The sequence below is a fragment of the Scyliorhinus canicula genome, chromosome 6 (genome assembly GCF_902713615.1).
Source record: "Scyliorhinus canicula chromosome 6, sScyCan1.1, whole genome shotgun sequence".
NCBI lineage: Eukaryota > Metazoa > Chordata > Chondrichthyes > Carcharhiniformes > Scyliorhinidae > Scyliorhinus > Scyliorhinus canicula.
The window spans coordinates 219196662-219218986 of record NC_052151.1 but is presented as its reverse complement, the minus strand read 5'-3'; the positions used below and the strand labels follow the sequence as shown (position 1 = coordinate 219218986).

The following is a 22325-nucleotide window of genomic DNA, read 5'->3' as shown; positions in this document are numbered from 1 at the left end:
TATTTATTCATTGGTGCACTAGTATCTGAGACCCATTCTACCCAACTGGCTGCTGTTTTTTTTAAGCAGTACACCGTCTCCTTCCTCAGAATTGTTACTGAGCACAATGCGCGTTGTGTTGGCTTGTGTGGGCTTGAGAGATGAACAGACACTTCCAACACTGATTAAGGTTCAACTCAATTGTATTAACTAACTTCTAACTAACTAACACACGATGACTGTGGGTCTAAATGATGCTAACTTAAACTGGAGACCTAAGCCTTGTCCGAACCAGTTGATTCTCTCAGCCCGTGTTGTGAGTCTGTGCTGGGCTGGATGAGTTCCTGTTACACTGAGAGGCAGCACCCAGAATGAGCGGGAACCGTGGTGCCCTCTGCCTTTATAGTGTGTGTATTCTAACTGGTGATTGGCTGCGGTGTTTGCGCATGTTGATTGGTCCCTGTGTGTGTCCATCAGTGTGTGTCTGCACCGTGATATCCTGGTGTATATTATGACAGTGAGGCCATTCCACCCATCGTGTTGCTCCAGCTCTCCGAATAAGCGAGTCACGTGCTGGCTTCTGGAAGTTTCTGAGCTGTATCAAAGTCGTCAAATGCGCACATCTCAAACGTTCGGAGTGTGACACTCCTGGCAAGCCAAGAACATTTCATTGAAACCAACGCAGTGGCCCAGCAGACGGTCTGTTAGATCCAGCCAACTTCAATCATAGAACCCTGAATCGTATTTTTTTCTTCTGGTCATGCCCTGTTTTGCCTTTCTCCCCCATTTATTGTGAATGGAAAAGGAGTGGATGTTGCAAAACCCCTCTTGTGGGCACGGGCTTTTTATTTAATCTCGGCTTGAGCATGCTGTGCAAGTTATTAACGGAGGATTGGGTTAGGGAAAATGCACCGCCAATTACAAAGGAGAGAATCGGAATGAAGAAACATTGGGATGGGTAGAGAGAGGAGAAATCAGGAACCCCTCCTATCGGTAACGCTGTCTACTCTGTCCGGCCCTCCTCTTGATGTTGAACATCTCTATCAAATCATAGCATGTCATAGAATGTACAGTGCAGAAGGAGGCCATTCGGCCTATCGAGTCTGCACCGGCTCCTGGAAAGAGCACCCTTACCCAAGGTCAACACCTCCACCCTATCCCCATAACCCAGTAACCCCACCCAACACTGAGGGCAATTTTGGACCCTAAGGGCAATTTATCACGGCCAATCCACCTAACCTGCACGTCTTTGGACTGTGGGAGGAAACCGGAGCACCCGGAGGAAACCCCACGCACACACGGGGAGGATGTGCAGACTCCGCACAGACAGTGACCCAAGCCGGGAATCGAACCTGGGACCCTGGAGCTGTGAAGCCACAGTGCTAACCCGCGCTACCTCTTCTTGGCCTTCTTCTCACCAAGGAGAAAAGTCCCCAACCCCTCCATCCTATCCTCATAACTGACGTTTCTCCTCCCTGGACTGCTTCCCGAGCTGCATCATAAGGGCATGGTTGAGAGGAGCGCCACCAGGCCATGCAGCTTTGGTGGTGTGGCTGTTTCAGATGATGGCCATGAGGAATCCAGTCTTGGTCAGATCCGCGCTCCGGGATTTGGGACTGCCCAGATGATATCATTCGTTTGGGGGGGGGGGGGGGGGGGGGGGGGGGGTGCCCGAGGGGGAGTGGGTGTTAATGGAATCCAAAACATCGGCACAGCCGGCATCCAAGTGGCTGGCGGAAAGCAAAGGACAGCCGCCTGCTTTCATTCACTGACTCGCATGCACACACACACACACACACGCTCACTCAACTCTCTCTGCGCTCATACACGCACACACTCACACTGACAGAGAGACACACACCCACAGAAACACACCGACACTCACAGACAGAAACACAGAGACACATATTCACCTCTCACACTGACAGAGAGACACACACCCACAGAAACACACCGACACTCACAGACAGAAACACAGAGACACATATTCACCTCTCACACTGACAGAGAGACACACACCCACAGAAACACACCGACACTCACAGACAGAAACACATAGACACATATTCACCTCTCACACGCACACTGACAGAAACAGAGAGACACACACACAGAGAAACACACACACAGAAACACACAGACACACACAGACAGAAACACATAGATACATATTCACCTCTCACACACACACTGACAGAAACAGAGAGACACACACACAGAGAAACACACACACAGAAACACACAGACACACACAGACAGAAACACATAGATACATATTCACCTCTCACACACACACTGACAGAGAGAAACACAAAAACACACAGACAGAAACACATAGATACATATTCACCTCTCACACACTCACACAGAGAGATACACCGAGACACAACAGAGAAACACAGAAACAGACAGAGACAGATAAATAGACACAAATACACACAGACACAGAAGGAAACAGACGTAGACACTCACACAGAAGGACCTCGACACACATACACCTCACGCTGAGACACACGGTGTCACAGGCACACACACACACAGACGCTGGTCTCCCAGTCCCCGATTCTCTAACAAACACAGTTGCCAGGAGACAGGCAAGGTGATATGGCAGCCAGAACGCTGCTGGGGACAGCTCGGGTTCACAGGAACACATTAATCGAGACTTTAAAGAGCTGCATTGAACTGGGCAGGAACCTTAGACCCAAGGCGGACGAGACGATGAGATTATACGTGAGTATTTTGGGAGTTCATTTAAATTCACTGCCTCCCCCACCATCCCACCCTCAGCACAGCAAACTAATGCAGCCTCTGTTTAACATTCACGGGGAGCGTGTTAAGAAGGTCGAATACCTCTGTTTAATATTTATATATGATGTGGAGATGCCGGCGTTGGACTGGGGTGAGCACAGTAAGAAGTCTTACAGCACCAGGTTAAAGTCCAACATGTTTGTTTCAAACACGAGCTTTCGGAGCACGGCTCCTTCTTCACCTCCACCTGAGGAAGGAGCTGCGCTCCGAAAGCTCGTGTTTGAAACAAACCTGTTGGACTTTAACCTGGTGTTGTAAGACTTCTTACTGTAATATTTATATAGTGCGTGCATCCATGTGCATGGATGGTGTTGCTCAGCCACTTTCTAACGATGGTGTTCCTCTTGCCTGAGCTTGTCTGCGCTTCCGTCCAGCTCCTGGCTTGCTGTCATCTCCTCCTGTTCACTCTTCTACAAGGAGCGCTCTGCTCACAGATGCTTTGGGCTCCCCTAGTCGTGTGTTGCCTGGTGGCACACCGTTCTCCAGCAGCCAGATTCTGCCATCCCCCCCCCCCTCCCATTGAAGCCACCCCACACTGTCTCACCGTAGCCCGGGCTGGGCACACACACACCGCTCACCCACTGGGGTGGGCACAGTAAGAAGCCTTACAACACCAGGTTAAAGTCCAACAGGTTTGATTCAAACACGAGCTTTGGGAGCGCTGCTCCTTCCCGAGGAATTCACCTGAGGAAGGAGCTGCGCTCCAAACAAACCTATTGGACTTTAACCTGGCGTTGTCAGACTTCTTACCGTGCCTGCTTCGCCCGAGACCAGTTGCGGACCGAAGGAAAACTCACCTGCCAGGTACACGACACAGCGGGCCAGCACGCAGATGGACGGGTTAGTGCGTTTGGAGAAAGGATTAATAGGTTTTGTGGAGAAACTCCTGTCTTGCTTGGCACACTGAAGAAGAGAATGGTTACAGCTCAGGAGGAGGCTACTCAAACCTGCCCCGTCAGTACTGGCCCCTCCCGTATACAACAGCACCTCACGCACTCCCCCTGCCTTCCTCACACTCGGAGGCAGTGCAGCCCACATCCTAACTCTCTTCCCTCATGTCACCACTGTTTCAATTAACTTCTCTGATCAGGAAAGGCTAAATCGGTTCGGATTATATTCTTTGGAGTTTAGTAGAGTGAGAGGGGATCGCATAGAAACGTACAAAATTCGAACAGGGTCGATACAGAAAGAATGTTCCCGATGGTGGGGGAGTCCAGAATTCGGGGTCATAGTTTGAGGATGAGGGGGTAAATGTTTTAAGACTGAGGTGAGGAGAAATGTCTTCACCCAGAGAGTGGTGAATCTGGGGAATTCACAACCACAGGAAGTAGATGAGGCCAAAAACGTTGTGTAATTTCAAGAAGGAATTCGATTTGGTTCTCAGGGCTAAAGGGATCGAGGTGATATGGGGGAGGGGGGGGGGGGAGGGAGGGGGACGGGAGGAGGGATCGGGGTTTTGAACTTGATGATCAGCCATGATCATAATAAATGGGCAAGCAGGATCGAAGGGCCGAATGGCCTCCTGCTGCTTCTATTTTCTACGTAAGTTTCTAAATGTGAATCGGTGCCCTCTGTTTCTCAAACCTTGAGCCAAGTGAGAATTATCATTATCTCACCACTCAACCTTCTCTTGTCCGGAGCGAGCAGTCCCTGCCTCTCCAATGTATCCACACCATTCTCGTCCATCATATCTCAAGACAAAGATGGGAGCAGGAGCGGACTGATAAGATCACGACTTATCGTCTAACCTACCTGTCAGCCGTGCGGTAGGGACAGGGAGGTTATTCGTTCAGAAAGCGCTCCGGTACTGGAATACTAAAATCGTAGCTGAACCTGCAGTGATTGGGGAATCATCCCAGTTAACGTCTGGCTGGTGTCCATGGCTCAGTGGAGATCGCATTATGGTTTGCTGCCTGTAATCTGTCCACTGCATCTCCACTATTACCAGAGTGACTCCCACTGGTGGGACTGCGGGAATTCCAGAGGTAGAGAAAGGCGCCATATGAATGAAAATCTTTTCTCCTTCGCTCCACCTTTCCTGATGTATCCCCCGTCGATATTTGGTGTCCACACATCTATCAGTCTCGGTCTTCAATATACTCATAGATAGATTATCATAGAATTTACAGTGCAGAAGGAGGCCATTCGGCCCATCGAGTCTGCACCGGCTCTTGGAAAGAGCACCCTACCCAAGGTCAACACCTCCACCCTATCCCCATAACCCAGTCACCCCACCCAACACTAAGGGCAATTTTGGACACTAAGGGCAATTTATCATGGCCAATCCACCTAACCTGCACATCTTTGGACTGTGGGAGGAAACCGGAGCACCCGGAGGAAACCCACGCACACACGGGGAGGACGTGCAGACTCCACACAGACAGTGACCCCAAGCCGGAATCGAACCTGGGACCCTGGAGCTGTGAAGCGATTGTGCTATCCACAATGCTACCGTGCTGCTCTCAGTGCCTACTCAGTGACAGATCGTCCACAGCTCTCTGGGATTGAGTTCCAGAGATCCACAATGCTCCGAGTGAAGACATTCCTCCTCGGCTCAGTCCCAAAATGGCCCATCCCTTACCCTGATACCAGTTTCCAACCCTCCATTGAGGGACTAAACAATTTCTCAACATTTGCCCTGTTAAGCCCTCAAAGAATTATTTATTTTCATCTTCAAAGGAAATGTGGGTTCGGCCAGCGTTTATTGCACGTCTCTAACTGCCTCTCAAGAAGGTGGTGGGTGAGCTGCCTTCTTCAACCGCTGCAGTCCCTGAGGTGTAGGTACACCCACTGTGCTGTTAGGGAGGGAGTTCTAGGATTTTGACCCAGCGACAGCGAAGGAACGGCGACAGATTTCCAAGTCAGGGTGGGGAGTGACTTGGAGGGGGAACCTCCAGGTGGTGGGGTTCCCAGGTATCTGCTGCTCTCGTCCTTCTAGATGGTGGAGGTCGTGGGTTTGGAAGGTGCTGCCGAAGGAACCTTGGGGAGTTCCTGCGATGCATAGAACATAGAACATAGAACAGTACAGCACAGAACAGGCCCTTCAGCCCTCAATGTTGTGCCGAGCCATGATCACCCTACTCAAACCCACGTATCCACCCTATACCCGTAACCCAACAACTCCCCCTTAACCTTACTTTTATTAGGACACTAAGGACAATTTAGCATGGCCAATCCACCTAACCCACACATCTTTGGACTGTGGGAGGAAACCGGAGCACCCGGAGGAAACCCACGCACACAGGGGGAGGACGTGCAGACTCCACACAGACAGTGACCCAAGCCGGGAATCGAACCTGGGACCCTGGAGCTGTGAAGCATTTATGCTAACCACCATGCTACCCTGCTGCCCCATCTTGTAGATGGGACACACAATCGATACGGTGCGTCGGCGGTGGAGGGAGTGAATGTTTGTGGAAGGGGAGCAATCAAGCGGGGCTGCTTTGTCCTGGATGGTGTGGAGCTTCTTGAGTGTTGTTGGAGCTGCGCTCATTCAGGGCAAGTGGAGAGTATTCCATCACATTCCTGACTTGTGCCTTGTAGATGGTGGACAGGCTCTGGGGGGTTAGGTGAGTTACTTGCCACAGGATTCCCAGCCTCTGACCTGCTCTGGGGGCCACAGTATTAATGTGGCTGGGTGCAGTTTAGTTTCTGATCAATGGTAACCCCCAGGATGCTGATAGTGGGGGATTCAGTGATGGTAACGCCATTGAATGTCAAGGGGCGATGGTTAGATTCTCTCTTGTTGGAGATAGTCATGCAGGCGTATGGTTTACGTGCCTTCATTATCCACCATCTCTCCAACCACCTTTATAAAACCCTGGAATATAGGCAACCAAATTGAGGGGATTTTGCAGCTTCCAGTCCCACGATTTGCTCCAGTACTTTTTTTCCTTACCCAGTATCGAATAAATAGCCGTTTGTACGTACAGAACTTGAGTGCCGCCAAAGAAGACGCACGTTGTTGAAGCTTTTCGTCTTGCACTCAACAGGACAATTCGCAAGAATACCAAATGTGCAAATGACAACACTGTATACCGCAGGCAAAGAGAGCGCTGATTGGTTGGCAAGTAGACCCTGAGTGATGGAGGCGTTTCCGTAGAGGCTGCACCAGTTAACTGACGACTGACAATTAACTGCCAAGCTTTATTTAAATTCAAACTGGGCCGGCTGACTCTGGTCAAGGCATTGACTCTGGGGAATGGACCAGAGAATGGCTCCACCTATTTTGTTCAGTGGAAACAGGCGCAATGCGTGTGCATGTGTTCTTTATGTCTAAAAAGGACAGAGCTCAGTGTATTAATATATGCGGCTTCCAGCGCAAGCATGTGGCCCACACTGCGAGCCTGACTGATAATCCTAAATTGGTTGTCAGCTAAATTCATAGCACACTGAGGATTGCTGAGTGAATGCTGTGCAGCTAATTGTGTATTTTGAGTATCACAAGCTGGCTGCCTTTGGTACAGTCAGTCGCAACAGGCAATTTGTTAACATTTGGTATTCTTACGAATTATCCTGATGAGTGAACCATGAAAAGCTTTGACAACCTGTGTCTTTTTTCAGCCATACTAATATTAAACATTTAAGCAAGAGAGAGTGTGAGAAGAGACTGGCAGCTAACGTGAGCAGAAATCCAAAAGTCTTCTATAGTCATATAGACGGTAAAAGGGTGGTAAACAGAGAGCTGGCCTGGCTGCAATGGGCTGAATGGCTTCCATCTATGCTGTAACCATTCTGTGATGAATAGCTTCCTCACTCATGAAACCATTGGTTCCTCACTATCTCTGGAACCATTAGCTGTATCTCCTGCTGTGAAGACAGACACAGGATATTTGATTTCATCTCTCTGCCAGTTCCTTACTCCAATTATCTTCTATGACTCAACGAACTTGGAGAAAGCTTTGCAATCTAGTGTTTTATTTCTTGCCAGTTGGGGCAGCACTGTGGCGCAGTGGGTTAGCCCTGCTGCCTCACGGCGCCGAGGTCCCAGGTTCGATCCCGGCCCTGGGTCACTGACCGTGTGGACGTGGGGCAGTGGTTAGCACTGCTGCCTCACGGCGCCGAGGTCCCAGGTTCGATCCCGGCCCTGGGTCACTGTCCGTGTGGACGTGGGGTAGTGGGTTAGCCCTGCTGCCTCACGGCGCCGAGGTCCCAGGTTCGATCCCGGCCCTGGGTCACTGTCCGTGTGGACGTGGGGCAGTGGGTTAGCCCTGCTGCCTCACGGCGCCGAGGTCCCAGGTTCAATCCCGGCTCTGGGTCACTGTCCGTGTGGACGTGGGGCAGTGCGTTAGCCCTGCTGCCTCACGGTGCCGAGGTCCCAGGTTCGATCCCGGCTCTGGGTCACTGTCCGTGTGGACGTGGGGCAGTGGGTTAGCCCTGCTGCCTCACGGTGCCGAGGTCCCAGGTTCGATCCCGGCTCTGGGTCACTGTCCGTGTGGACGTGGTGCAGTGGGTTAGCCCTGCTGCCTCACGGTGCCGAGGTCCCAGGTTCGATCCCGGCTCTGGGTCACTGTCCGTGTGGACGTGGGGCACTAGATTAGCCCTGCTGTCTCACGGTGCCGAGGTCCCAGGTTCGATCCCAGCTCTGGGTCACTGTCCGTGTGGACGTGGGGCACTAGATTAGCCCTGCTGCCTCACGGCGCCGAGGTCCCAGGTTCGATCCCGGCTCTGGGTCACTGTCCGTGTGGACGTGGGGCAGTGGGTTAGCCCTGCTGCCTCACGGCGCCGAGGTCCCAGGTTCGATCCCAGCTCTGGGTCACTGTCCGTGTGGACGTGGGGCACTAGATTAGCCCTGCTGTCTCACGGTGCCGAGGTCCCAGGTTCGATCCCGGCTCTGGGTCACTGTCCGTGTGGAGTTTGCACATTCCCCCCCGTGTCTGCGTGGATTTCACCCCCACAACCCAAAAGATGTGCAGGCTAGGTGGATTGGCCACGCTAAATTGCCCCTCAATTGGAAAAAAATGAATTCTGTACACTAAATTTATATTAAAATATATATATTTCTTGCCAGTTTCATCTCATGTTCTATTTTTCCCACTTTCTCAATATTTTTCTGGTCCTGCTTTGGTGGACCTGCCCCCGAGCAACATTATTGGTTTCTTCATTGTAATCTAATACGACCCTTGACCTCTTTGTTGGCCAGGGTTTGACCACCTTTCCTGTGGGACAGACCTTTATGTCGCTCGGACGGGCTCTACCAGGCCAGGGAAGAGCACGGGAAGATGTCGGTGCGCCTCCCAATGTCATCGCGCTCCGCACAATATTTCGCTCAGCAGGTGCGTGCGAGAGTCAGAAGCGCCCCTTCGACAATTAACCAGGCAATTTAGCCCATTAAGATGCCAATGGAATGCAATTTTATGCGGTCCTTCTGGTTTACAGTTGGCGGGCTGACTGATTGGCCAGGCGATCTTGACGTTTTAGCTTCAACGTTGGTCCTGGGAGTGAAGAACTGCCAAGGCTGAAATAAAATTAATAAATGCGTCTGGGAACTGAGGCCTGTGTACGATTGCGCTTCCAGGACACTCGAGGCACAGTTTGGGCTTCAATATTTATATTTCATGAGTCAGCATCTCACTGATGCAGTTCCACAGCAGCTGTCTCCCTGAGGGAGCATATTATAAACGCCAGTCCGCACCCTCCCAGTGCTCAGCGCCCGTCCTCCCCGGGAAGTGCTTACAGGGCGTGGTTGCTGAGCATGCACCCAACGGGGCCTGGAGTTCTTGTTCCTTCAGACAATGTATGTTCATTGGACTATTGAACTATTTCTTTCACTATTTTATCATCTAATTTACCCATCTTAGCTGGCTTAGGCCTTAGACCCATGTCGTTGGCTTTGTTTTAAATTTGACCTCTAATTTTGGACTTCACCTCATCACCCTCAAACTTAACATGTTCAAGGAAGACCCACTTAATGAAGAAACTGAGGTGTCTTCACTGGGCTAAATCGCTGGGCTAAAGCAGACCAAGGCAGGCCAGCAGCACGGTTCGATTCCCGTACCTGCCTCCCCGGACAGGCGCCGGAATGTGGCGACTAGGGGCTTTTCACAGTAACTTCATTGAAGCCTACTCGTGACAATAAGCCATTTTCATTATTGAAGTAAAAAAAGTGCCACATTGTGCAACCCTGGAACCATTGCCAAAACGTTAGCCAACACAAAAGGAACGGAAAGCGCAGGAACTCACAAAAGAATCTTAAATGTCTTGCTGATGGAGGAAAACCAATCTAATCTGACAATTCTACTTCAATTTTTGAATTTGAAGAAAATTTGGATATTCAAACAAATATTGATTTGAAGATTATACATACAATCCCCTATAATTTCTGAATGGTACGGAGGCCCTTTATCTCAATATTTGTTAAGGAGAATTCACCGACAAGTCAAACCACTGGTGTAATAAAGATGGATAACCTACATCTTTGTCTGTAGACCATAGACAGTAAATAACATGACCCTCAAGTATTTAAAAATGATTTGATGAGACTTATTCCTTAAAAATTGATTTCGTAGAATTCAACGCCAGTTGGTTTTGTAACAGCTACAGAGAAAACTTCTTCAAAGGTCAACACAGAGAGACAGGGCAGCACCGTAACACAAGTGATTAGCACTGTGGCTTCACAGCGCCAGGGTCCCAGGTTCGATTCCGGCTTGGGTCACTGTCTGTGCGGAGTCTGCACGTTCTCCCCGTGTCTGCGTGGGTTTCCTCCGGGTGCTCCGGTTTCCTCCCACAGTCCAAAGACATGCAGGTTAGGTGGATTGGCCGTGATAAATTGCCCTTAGTGAGGAAAAATGGTTAGGAGGGGCTTTTGGATTACAGGGATAAGGCGGAAGTTGGTCGGTGGGCCGAATGGCCTCCATTTGCACTGTATGTTCCATGTTCTATAGGTCAGCCATGTTTGTTACACAGTAGCCTGAAGTAAATATTCTCTTTAAAAATATTGAGATAAAGGCCCTCCACACCATTAAAAAATTATACTGGATTATAAATATAATCTTCAAATCAATATTCTTTTGAATATCCACATTTTTTTCAAATTCAAAAACGTAACCTTAAATAGAATTGTCAGATTATAAATAGCTTTCATTACAATCGACTCCATGTTATAGTCTTCATTACTATAATACAATCTTTAATTGATTCTCATAATAAATGTTCAATAACAAGTATAAAAAAGGTAGTTTCAAACTTCCACCCTCATGAACACACCTGTACATAATATCTGAGAATTCTGAAATTCGGAATCTACGTGCTGAAATTGGTCATCTTAAACAGAGCTTTTTTCTGCTGTACTCAGCACTCGATTGTATTATGATCACTCTTCCCCAAAGGCCTGCTTTCCCATTAGATCACAAATGAAACCTCTCCCATTATATAGCACTGGACCCACAATGGCCACTTCCCGAGCTGGTTCTTCCCACGGGGTTCTGTAAAATTGGCTCTTGCACAGGGGGAGCGGGGAGGAGTGTGAGATGGAGGGGGGTTGGATGGAGTGCAGTGAAGGGGGTCACGTGCAGACTGGCAACTCGTAGATGACAGGACATGACTGAATTGTTTGCAAGTGACAGCACGTGGAATAGGACAGGGTTACGCTCCATTGCCAGTGATCTACACTCAACTCGCCACCACTGGTTATCGCTGAAGCTTCAGAGCGCCAGTGATGCGGGTTCGATTCCCAGCTCGGGTCACTGTCTGTGCAGAGTCTGCACATTATCCCCGTGCCTGCGTGGGTTTCCTCCGGGTGCTCCGGTTTCCTCCCGTAAGTCTCAAAAGACGTGTCATTAGGTGAGTTGGACATCCCAAATTCACCCTCAGTGTACCATACAGGTGCCAGAGTCTGGCAAGGAGGATCAACTTTAATGCAGTGTTAATGAAAGCCGACTTGTGACACTAATAAAGATTATTCTTAATTATTATTATAAGGAGAGGATCAAGTCATGACCCAGCTCCCTTTCACTCAATCGGGAACCAACCTCATCCCACTCCCAGGGCAGAGGGAAAAATGGGTGACGCTGTGGAGAACAAAACTTTTCCGTTCTCTGGTCAGGTATACAGCTGACGCTGTCGCTCTCTCTGACTGGTAGACTACTGTTCCTCTGACAGTGCGGCACCCTGAGTACTGACCCACTGACAGTGCAGCGCTCCCTCAATACTGACCCTCTGACAGTGCAGCACTCCCTCAGCACTGAGCCTCTGACAGCGCAGCACTCCCTCAGTACTGACCCTCTGACAGTGCCGCACTCCCTCAGTTCTGACCCTCTGACAGTGCAGCACTCCCTCAGTACTGACCCTCTGACAGTGCAGCACTCCCTCAGTACTGACCCTCTGACAGTGCGGCACTCCCTCAGTACTGACCCTCTGACAGTGCAGCACTCCCTCAGTACTGACCCTCTGACAGTGCAGCACTCCCTCAGTACTGACCCTCTGACAGTGCAGCTCCCTCAGCTCTGACCCTCTGACAGTGCAGCACTTCCTCAGTACTGATCCTCTGACAGTGCAGCACTCCCTCAGTACTGACCCTCTAACAGTGCGGCACCCTCAGTACTGACCCTCTGACAGTGCAGCACCCCCTCAGTACTGACCCTCTGACAGTGCAGCACTCCCTCAGTACTGACCCTCTGACAGTGCAGCACTCCCTCAGTACTGACCCTCTGACAGTGCAGCACTCCCTCAGTACTGACCCTCTGACAGTGCAGCACTCCCTCAGTACTGACCCTCTGACAGTGCAGCACTCCCTCAATACTGACCCTCTGACAGTGCAGCACTCCCTCAGTATTGATCGTCCAATAGTGCACTCTCCTTTAGTACTGATCCACTGACATTTCAGCGCTCCCTCTATCTCTGTCACCGTGTGCAGCACCTATAACCGTCACTATGTCTGTCACCTCCTTCAGCTCCCATCAATCTATCCTTGAGTGTGAGGCAGCAGTGCTAACCAGCGTGCTGGCCGTTGGTATGTAGGTACGTTAGCCTTCATAGTAAGGAGATTGGAGTACAGGAGTAAAGATGTCTGACAAAGACTTGGTGAGACTGTACCTTCTGTATTGTTACAGTTTTCGGTCTCTTTTATCGGAGGATGGATACACATGACATTGAGGGAGTGCAGCGGATGCTCACCACTCTAAACGCTAGATTGGCGGGGCTGTTTAATGAGGAGAGATTGAGGGGTCTGGTGTTGGCCTCAGGTTGCTATTGAGTAAAGAGTCAAGAGTTCTGCTCCGTTTCCCCAACACCTTTATTTTTCCTTTGAACACACTCAGCACCAAACTCTAGCATCACATCACATGCCCCTCAGGCCAGCTGTAGCCTCTTTACCTATCAGTGCCAATTATTGGACCAATGAGTCATCTAATTGGCATGTTTCTGAATCCATTCTTTAAGAAGTGGGATTGTATTCTCTTGAATTCAGAAAAAAAGCAGTGACCCATTGGAATTTATTAAATTATTCCAGGGCATGACAGGTTGAATGTGGATGGGACGTTTCCACCAGGCTGGTGAGTCTGGACCAGGAGACACGGGAGGAGGGGCAGGCCATTCATGTTCGCAATGAGGAGTTTATTCGCTAACCCCCTGAGGGCTGCGGGAGCTCAATCATTGAACAAGTTCAAGACAAAATGTTATAACTTCTGTAGGCAAATGGCATTGAGGGATAGGCGGCTCGTGGAAAAATAGGGTAGAGGTGGATGATCAGTCGGTCATTTGTTAAAATGGTGGGGCCGACAGAAGGGGACAAATAGTCAACTCTTGCTTCCCTGTTCCAATGTTACTACCTCCTCCAGCCCGGATATGCCTGCTTATTTAGGCAGTATTGAGCATGTGGCACAGGAACTGGAGATGACCATTTACAGGGGGCTGAATGGCTGCCTCCTGTTCCTGTGTAACAGGCTGGAGAAGGGGCTGAATGCGGCCCCCTCCTGTTCCTGTGTAACAGGCTGGAGAAGGGGCTGAATAGGGCCTCCTGTTCCTGTGTAACAGGCTGGAGAAGGGGCTGAATGGGGCCTCCTCCTGTTCCTGTGTAACAGGCTGGAGAAGGAGCTGAATGGGGCCTCCTCCTGTTCCTGTGTAACAGGCTGGAGAAGGGGCTGAATGGGGCCCCCTGTTCCTGTGCAACAGGCTGGAGAAGGGGCTGAATGGGGCCTCCTGTTCCTGTGTAACAGGCTGGAAAGTGGGCTGAATGGGGCCTCCTGTTCATGTGTAACAGGCTGGAGAAGGGGCTGAATGGGGCCTGTTCCTGTGTAACAGGCTGGAGAAGGGGCTGAATGGGGCCCCCTCCTGTTCATGTGTAACAGGCTGGAGAAGGGGCTGAATGGGGCCTCCTGTTCCTGTGTAACAGGCTGGAGAAGGGACTGAATGGGGCCTCCTCCTGTTCCTGTGAAACAGGCTGGAGAAGGGGCTGAATGGGGCCTCCTGTTACTGTGTAACAGGCTGGAGAAGGGGCTGAATGGGTCCTCCTGTTCCTGTGTAACAGGTTGGAGAAGGAGCTGAATGGGGCCTCCTCCTATTCCTGTGTAACAGGCTGGAGAAGGAGCTGAATGGGGCCTCCTCCTGTTCCTGTGTAACAGGCTGGAGAAGGGGCTGAATGGGGCCCCCTGTTCCTGTGCAACAGGCTGGAGAAGGGGCTGAATGGGGCCTCCTGTTCCTGTGTAACAGGCTGGAAAGTGGGCTGAATGGGGCCTCCTGTTCATGTGTAACAGGCTGGAGAAGGGGCTGAATGGGGCCTGTTCCTGTGTAACAGGCTGGAGAAGGGGCTGAATGGGGCCCCCTCCTGTTCATGTGTAACAGGCTGGAGAAGGGGCTGAATGGGGCCTCCTGTTCCTGTGTAACAGGCTGGAGAAGGGACTGAATGGGGCCTCCTCCTGTTCCTGTGAAACAGGCTGGAGAAGGGGCTGAATGGGGCCTCCTGTTCCTGTGTAACAGGCTGGAGAAGGGGCTGAATGGGTCCTCCTGTTCCTGTGTAACAGGTTGGAGAAGGGGCTGAATGGGGCCTCCTCCTGTTCCTGTGTAACAGGCTGGAGAAGGGGCTGAATGGGGCCTCCTGTTCCTGTGTAACAGGCTGCAGAAGGAGCTGAATGGGGCCTCCTCCTGTTTCTGTGTAACAGGCTGGAGAAGGGGCTGAATGGGGCCTCCTCCTGTTCCTGTGTAACAGGCTGGAGAAGGGGCTGAATGGGGCCTCCTGTTCCTGTGTAACAGGCTGGAGAAGGGGCTGAATGGGACCCCCTCCTGTTCCTGTGTAACAGGCTGGAGAAGGGGCTGAATGGGGCCTCCTGTTCCTGTGTAACAGGCTGGAGAAGGGGCTGAATGGGGCCTCCTCCTGTTCCTGTGTAACAGGCTGGTGAAGGGGCTGAATGGGCCTCCTGTTCCTGTGTAACAGGCTGGAGAAGGGGCTGAATGGGACCTCCTGTTCCTGTGTAACAGGCTGGAGAAGGGGCTGAATGGGGCCTCCTCCTGTTCCTGTGTAACAGGCTGGAGAAGGGGCTGAATATGGCCGCCTCCTGTTCCTGTGTAACAGGCTGGAGAAGGGGCTGAATGGGGCCTCCTGTTCCTGTGTAACAGGCTGGAGAAGGGGCTGAATGGGGCCTCCTCCTGTTTCTGTGTAACAGGCTGGAGAAGGGGCTGAATGGGGTCTCCCCCTGTTCCTGTGTAACAGGCTGGAGAAGGGGCTGAATGGGGCCTCCTCCTGTTCCTGTGTAACAGGCTGGAGAGGGGGCTGAATGGGGCCTCCTCTTCCTGTGTAACAGGCTGGAGAAGGGGCTGAATGGGGCCTCCTGTTCCTGTGTAACAGGCTGGAGAAGGGGCTGAATGGGGCCTCCTCCTGTTCCTGTGTAACAGGCTGGAGAGGGGGCTGAATGGGGCCCCCTGTTCCTGTGTAACAGGCTGGAGAAGGGGCTGAATGGGGCCTCCTGTTCCTGTGTAACAGGCTGGAGAAGGGGCTGAATGGGGCCTCCTGTTCCTGTGTAACAGGCTGGAGAAGGGGCTGAATAGGGCCTCCTGTTCCTGTGTAACAGGCTGGAGAAGGGGCTGAATGGGGCCCCCTCCTGTTCCTGTGTAACAGGCTGGAGAAGGGGCTGAATGGGGCCTCCTGTTCCTGTGTAACAGGCTGGAGAAGGGGCTGAATGGGGCCTCCTCCTGTTCCTGTGTAACAGGCTGGAGAAGGGGCTGAATAGGGCCTCCTGTTCCTGTGTAACAGGCTGGAGAAGGGGCTGAATGGGGCCTCCTCCTGTTCCTGTGTAACAGGCTGGAGAATGAGCTGAATGGGGCCTCCTCCTGTTCCTGTGTAACAGGCTGGAGAAGGGGCTGAATGGGGCCCCCTGTTCCTGTGCAACAGGCTGGAGAAGGGGCTGAATGGGGCCTCCTGTTCCTGTGTAACTGGCTGGAGAGTGGGCTGAATGGGGCCTCCTGTTCATGTGTAACAGGCTGGAGAAGGGGCTGAATGGGGCCTGTTCCTGTGTAACAGGCTGGAGAAGGGGCTGAATGGGGCCCCCTCCTGTTCATGTGTAACAGGCTGGAGAAGGGGCTGAATGGGGCCTCCTGTTCCTGTGTAACAGGCTGGAGAAGGGACTGAATGGGGCCTCCTCCTGTTCCTGTGAAACAGGCTGGAGAAGGGGCTGAATGGGGCCTCCTGTTCCTGTGTAACAGGCTGGAGAAGGGGCTGAATGGGGCCTCCTGTTCCTGTGTAACAGGTTGGAGAAGGGGCTGAATGGGGCCTCCTCCTGTTCCTGTGTAACAGGCTGGAGAAGGGGCTGAATGGGGCCTCCTGTTCCTGTGTAACAGGCTGGAGAAGGAGCTGAATGGGGCCTCCTCCTGTTTCTGTGTAACAGGCTGGAGAAGGGGCTGAATGGGGCCTCCTCCTGTTCCTGTGTAACAGGCTGGAGAAGGGGCTGAATGGGGCCTCCTGTTCCTGTGTAACAGGCTGGAGAAGGGGCTGAATGGGACCCCCTCCTGTTCCTGTGTAACAGGCTGGAGAAGGGGCTGAATGGGGCCTCCTGTTCCTGTGTAACAGGCTGGAGAAGGGGCTGAATGGGGCCTCCTCCTGTTCCTGTGTAACAGGCTTGTGAAGGGGCTGAATGGGGCCTCCTGTTCCTGTGTAACAGGCTGGAGAAGGGGCTGAATGGGACCTCCTGTTCCTGTGTAACAGGCTGGAGAAGGGGCTGAATGGGGCCTCCTCCTGTTCCTGTGTAACAGGCTGGAGAAGGGGCTGAATATGACCGCCTCCTGTTCCTGTGTAACAGGCTGGAGAAGGGGCTGAATGGGGCCTCCTGTTCCTGTGTAACAGGCTGGAGAAGGGGCTGAATGGGGCCTCCTCCTGTTTCTGTGTAACAGGCTGGAGAAGGGGCTGAATGGGGTCTCCCCCTGTTCCTGTGTAACAGGCTGGAGAAGGGGCTGAATGGGGCCTCCTCCTGTTCCTGTGTAACAGGCTGGAGAGGGGGCTGAATGGGGCCTCCTGTTCCTGTGTAACAGGCTGGAGAAGGGGCTGAATGGGGCCTCCTGTTCCTGTAACAGGCTGGAGAAGGGGCTGAATGGGGCCTCCTCCTGTTCCTGTGTAACAGGCTGGAGAGGGGCTGAATGGGGCCTCCTGTTCCTGTGTAACAGGCTGGAGAAGGGGCTGAATGGGGCCTCCTGTTCCAGTGTAACAGGCTGGAGAAGGGGCTGAATGGGGCCTCCTCCTGTTCCTGTGTAACAGGCTGGAGAAGGGGCTGAATGGGGCCCTCCTGTTCCTGTGTAACAGGCTGGAGAAGGGGCTGAATGGGGCCCCCTCCTGTTCCTGTGCAATAGGCTGGAGAAGGGGCTGAATGGGGCCTCCTGTTCCTGTGTAACAGGCTGGAGAGTGGGCTGAATGGGGCCTCCTGTTCCTGTGTAACAGGCTGGAGAAGGGGCTGAATGGGGCCTCCTGTTCCTGTGTAACAGGCTGGAGAAGGGGCTGAATGGGCCTCCTCCTGTTTCTGTGTAACAGGCTGGAGAAGGGGCTGAATGGGGCCTCCTGTTCCTGTGTAACAGACTGGAGAAGGGGCTGAATGGAGCCCCCTCCTGTTCATGTGTAACAGGCTGGAGAAGGGGCTGAATGGGGCCTCCTCCTGTTCCTGTGTAACAGGCTGGAGAAGGGGCTGAATGGGGCCCCCTCCTGTTCCTGTGTAACAGGCTGGAGAAGGGGCTGAATGGGATTCCTCCTGTTCCTGTGTAACAGGCTGGAGAAGGGGCTGAATGATCTTGTCCAGTTCCTGTGTAACAGGCTGGAGAAGGGGCTGAATGGGGCCTCCAGTTCCTGTGTAACAGGCTGGAGAAGGGGCTGAATGGGGCCTCCTGTTCCTGTGTAACAGGCTGGAGAAGGGGCAGAATGGGGCCTCCTCCTGTTCCTGTGTAACAGGCTGGAGAAGGGGCTGAATGGGGCCTCCTCCTGTTCCTGTGTAACAGGCTGGAGAAGGGGCTGAATGGGGCCTCCTCCTTTTCCTGTGTAACAGGCTGGAGAAGGGGCAGAATGGGTCCTCCTCCTGTTCCTGTGTAACAGGCTGGAGAAGGGGCTGAATGGGGCCTCCTCCTTTTCCTGTGTAACAGGCTGGAGAAGGGGCAGAATGGGTCCTCCTCCTGTTCCTGTGTAACAGGCTGGAGAAGGGGCTGAATGATCTTGTCCAGTTCCTGTGTATTGTGTTTGGCCACATGCTCGCTGCCTCTGACTCTCTTCTATCTCCCTGTTCACAGGACCAGTGCCAAGGTTTGACGGACAAGATGACCAGTGGCCTGACACTGTCGGAGGCGGATGGGATCCCTCTGGCTGGGACCAGCCGCTGGGCCGAGCTGTCCGACCAGGAGCGGGTGAACGAGAACTTCCGTGCCTACAAGGTCTTCAGCAGCTACCTGAGGCTGGTCCTGAAGAACGTGCCGGACTGCGCCCGGTACCCCCGGCTGCCCGACTCCGTGATGGACCTGTGCACCAAGGCCGAGAGCATGCTGGTGCTGATCAGCCAGCTGCTGATGACCATGGGCTTGCCCGTACCCGCGGTGAGGGTGCCGCTGGTCGAAGCGCCCAAGGACTGGGACAAGAAGATCTGGGGGCACAAGGTGCTGCGGGAGCTGGGCAACTGGTCGCTCCGCTCTGTGCGTGATTTCAACAAACTCAAGACCAACCTGTCGGCCAGCCGAGCCCGGAGGAGGCACCTGAGGGGGGCGCAGCTGAGGTAAGAGAAGCAGCCCCCCCCCCCCTCCCCACTGCCACCCCCGTTGGAAGAGAGGGTGAAGCAGAGAACAGAGACCGGCCGACATTCAAGCCTGAGGAGATAAAGCCATTCGGCCCAGATGTGCCCCATCTCTCGCAACCGTGCCTGTTGCTCTCGCTCCCTCACTCTCTTTCTCTCACTTTCTCGCCCCTTACTGACCCCCCCTCCACACCCTCCCGGCACCATCAGCCCTCCAACACCCCACTTCTCTGGTGGATGGAAAAGATCCCACGGTCAGCGCTGGAAGACGGACAGCCAGGATGGGGCTGTGCTGTGACATTCATCCTCCGGCCAACATCAGCTCGGAAAAGACGAGCGGAAGTCATCAGGGTTGTTTAACCCCACAGTGGACATTTTGTGGAAGGTCACGGGGATATTTGTCCTGTTGCCCGTGGTTACCATGACGGGGCCCCATTGGCTAGTTTAATAAAAGAAAAGCACTTAATTGGCTGCAAAGTTGTTCCTTTTGGAGCCTCCGAGGATGGGGTAGGTGCTATTGAAATGGCAGGCCTTCGGGTATGTCGCATGACCAAGCCGGGGAGGAGGGGTGTTGGCGCGAGAGAGCGAGTGGCCTTTCCATGCCCATGCCACCTGCCAGGTCAACTGAACATCCCATTGCTGCCAACTTCTCCTTAAAAGGGGGTCTTGTTGCAGCTCCGTACATCCGCCACTAGATGTCGATAGCGGTGCAGCACCGGTGAAATGGCTACATCTAGTGGTGCATCAGTGGAACTGTGCCATTTCCCCCATCCGCATTCGGTCCAGCCACCAGATCTGCTCCTCTGTCAGCTTCTTTGCCCATGTATTTCCCACAACCCCCAACCACCACTTGACAAAGTTTGCCAAGTGCACGCAGATCCGTGCAGGCTCTGTCAACATGTCCTCCCTCCCTCGTGTATTAATCCAGCTTCCCCCTTAAATACAGCCCCACTATTTACCCTCAACCACTCCCTGTGGGAATGAGTTCCACACCCTCATCGCTCTCGGGGTAAATACATTTCTCCCGGACCCCCCCCCCCCCCCCAATGGATTTATTAGTGACTCTCTCACATTGATGGTTGAGGACACCTCAGCAAGTGGTGGCACCTTCTTCAAACCCATCAGATTGACCCAAACGGCCTCCCCCTGTTACTGTGTTTTGGACTCAAGGGTGCCGAGTGGGTTCCGGCGTAACTATAGAGCTGTTAGGATCCTGGAGCACAGCTTTACCATATCCTCTCATTGCTGAATTGAATTGTTATGATGCTGCTAAATCTCACATTCAGCAAGAAAGCGAGTAATGTGAGAGAAAGCCCCCTGCAGATGGACACTCAGTACATCACTGGGCAATGAGACGAGAAACTCATTTCTCAAATGAGACAACACGTGCCAAACCTCAATCCAATAAACAACTTCCAGTGCTCAGAAACATTCAAACCAGAGAGCTGTACTCTGTATCTAACCCCGTGCTGTACCTGTCCCCGTGCTGTACCTGTCCCCGTGCTGTACCTGTCCCCGTGCTGTACCTGTCCCCGTGCTGTACCTGTCCCCGTGCTGTAACTGTCCCGGTGCTGTGCCTGTCCCCGTGCTGTATCTAACCCTGTGCTGTACCTGTCCCCGTGCTGTACCTGTCCCCGTGCTGTACCTGTCCCCGTGCTGTAACTGTCCCGGTGCTGTGCCTGTCCCCGTGCTGTATCTAACCCTGTGCTGTGCCTGTCCCCGTGCTGTACCAGTCCCCGTGCTGTACCAGTCCCCGTGCTGTGCCTGTCCCCGTGCTGTGCCAGTCCCCGTGCTGTACCTGTCCCCGTGCTGTACCTGTCCCCGTGCTGTACCTGTCCCCGTGCTGTACCTGTCCCCATGCTGTACCTGTCCTGGGAGTGTTTGATGGGGACTGTGTAGAGGGAGCTTTACTCTGTATCTAACCCCATGCTGTACCTGTCCTGGGAGTGTTTGATGGGGACTGTGTAGAGGGAGCTTTACTCTGTATCTAACCCCATGCTGTACCTGTCCTGGGAGTGTTTGATGTGGACAGCGTAGAGGGAGCTTTACTCTGTATCTAACCCCGTGCTGTACCTGTCCTGGGAGTGTTTGATGGGGACAGTGTAGAGGGAGCTTTACTCTGTATCTAACCCCGTGCTGTACCTGTCCTGGGAGTGTTTGATGGGGACGGTGTAGAGGGAGCTTTACTCTGTATCTAACCCCGTGCTGTACCTGCCCTGGGAGTGTTTGATGGGACAGTGTGGAGGGAGCTTTACTCTGTATCTAACTCCGTGCTGTATCTGTCCTGGGAGTGTTTGATGCGGACAGTGTAGAGGGAGCTTTACTCTGTATCTAACCCCGTGCTGTACCTGCCCTGGGAGTGTTTGATGGGGACAGTGTAGAGGGAGCTTTACTCTGTATCTAACCCCGTGCTGTACCTGCCCTGGGAGTGTTTGATGGGGACAGTGCAGACGGAGCTTTACTGTATCTAACTGGTTCAGCTCAGTTGGCTGGACGGCTGGGTCCGTGATGCAGATTGAGGCGTGGGTTCAATTCCGGTACGGGCTGAGGTTGTTCATGAAGGCACCGCCTTCTCAACCTGTCCCCCTCCCCTGAGGTGTGGTGACCCTCCGGTTAAATCACCACCAGTCAGCTCTCCCCCCCTCACCGGGGAAAGCAGCCTATGGTCATCTGGGACAATGGTGACTTTTCCCGATCCGTCCTGGGCGTGTTTGATGCTGACCCTGGGCACAAAGTGTGGGAGACACTGCCAGGGTCATGTCGAGGATTGGCTAGGTTTACGTATTGAGTAGGGGCTCTGATAGATGTGATCGATTGCAGCCAACACACCCCGATTATCTCCAATGTGACAAACAGAATGAATGAGCGAGAGAGAAAAACATGTTGGGTGGTGTCACTCCATTCACCACCCGGTGGGAATGAAATGCAAGTGTAGAGAGGAGGAGACATTATTTAATGCAGCAGGATGTTGGTGATCTGCAGGGTGCTGGATGGAAAGGCAGGTGGAGGGGTATCAAACGGGAACTTTCAGAAGGGGAATTGAAGAAACATTTGGAAAATGTCCATTCGAGGGAATGGACTGCCACAGGGGAAGTGAGCTGATTGACCTGAGTTCGATTCGAGGCAGTGAAGAGGGGGGCAGAGTCGGAAAGAAAGAGTGAGAGACAGAGAGAGGGAGGAACAGAGAGAGAGAGAGAGGGACAGAGATACAGACAAACACCTTGACCGAAAACTCATTCTGGATTCACTGTCAGCAGCGACAGACTGAGAGAGGGATGTGGCATTGGAAAGAGGTCAGGGGGGTGTTTGTCGAGAGAGATAGAGAATAATCTCCGCCGCCACATTGTGTGATTG

The 22325-nt window shown here is 52.7% G+C and overlaps 1 protein-coding gene across 1 annotated transcript; it reads left to right on the top strand.

Moving 5' to 3' along the window:
* Window positions 1-2345: 2345 nt before the first annotated feature.
* On the top strand, window positions 2346-20532 carry LOC119967882 (ciliary neurotrophic factor-like). Its single transcript, XM_038800969.1, has 2 exons — window positions 2346-2709; window positions 18478-20532. Exons 1-2 carry the CDS (start codon window positions 2584-2586, stop codon window positions 18955-18957), a joined length of 606 nt encoding a protein of 201 aa, XP_038656897.1. The 5' UTR covers window positions 2346-2583; the 3' UTR covers window positions 18958-20532.
* The last annotated feature ends 1793 nt before the right edge of the window (window positions 20533-22325 follow it).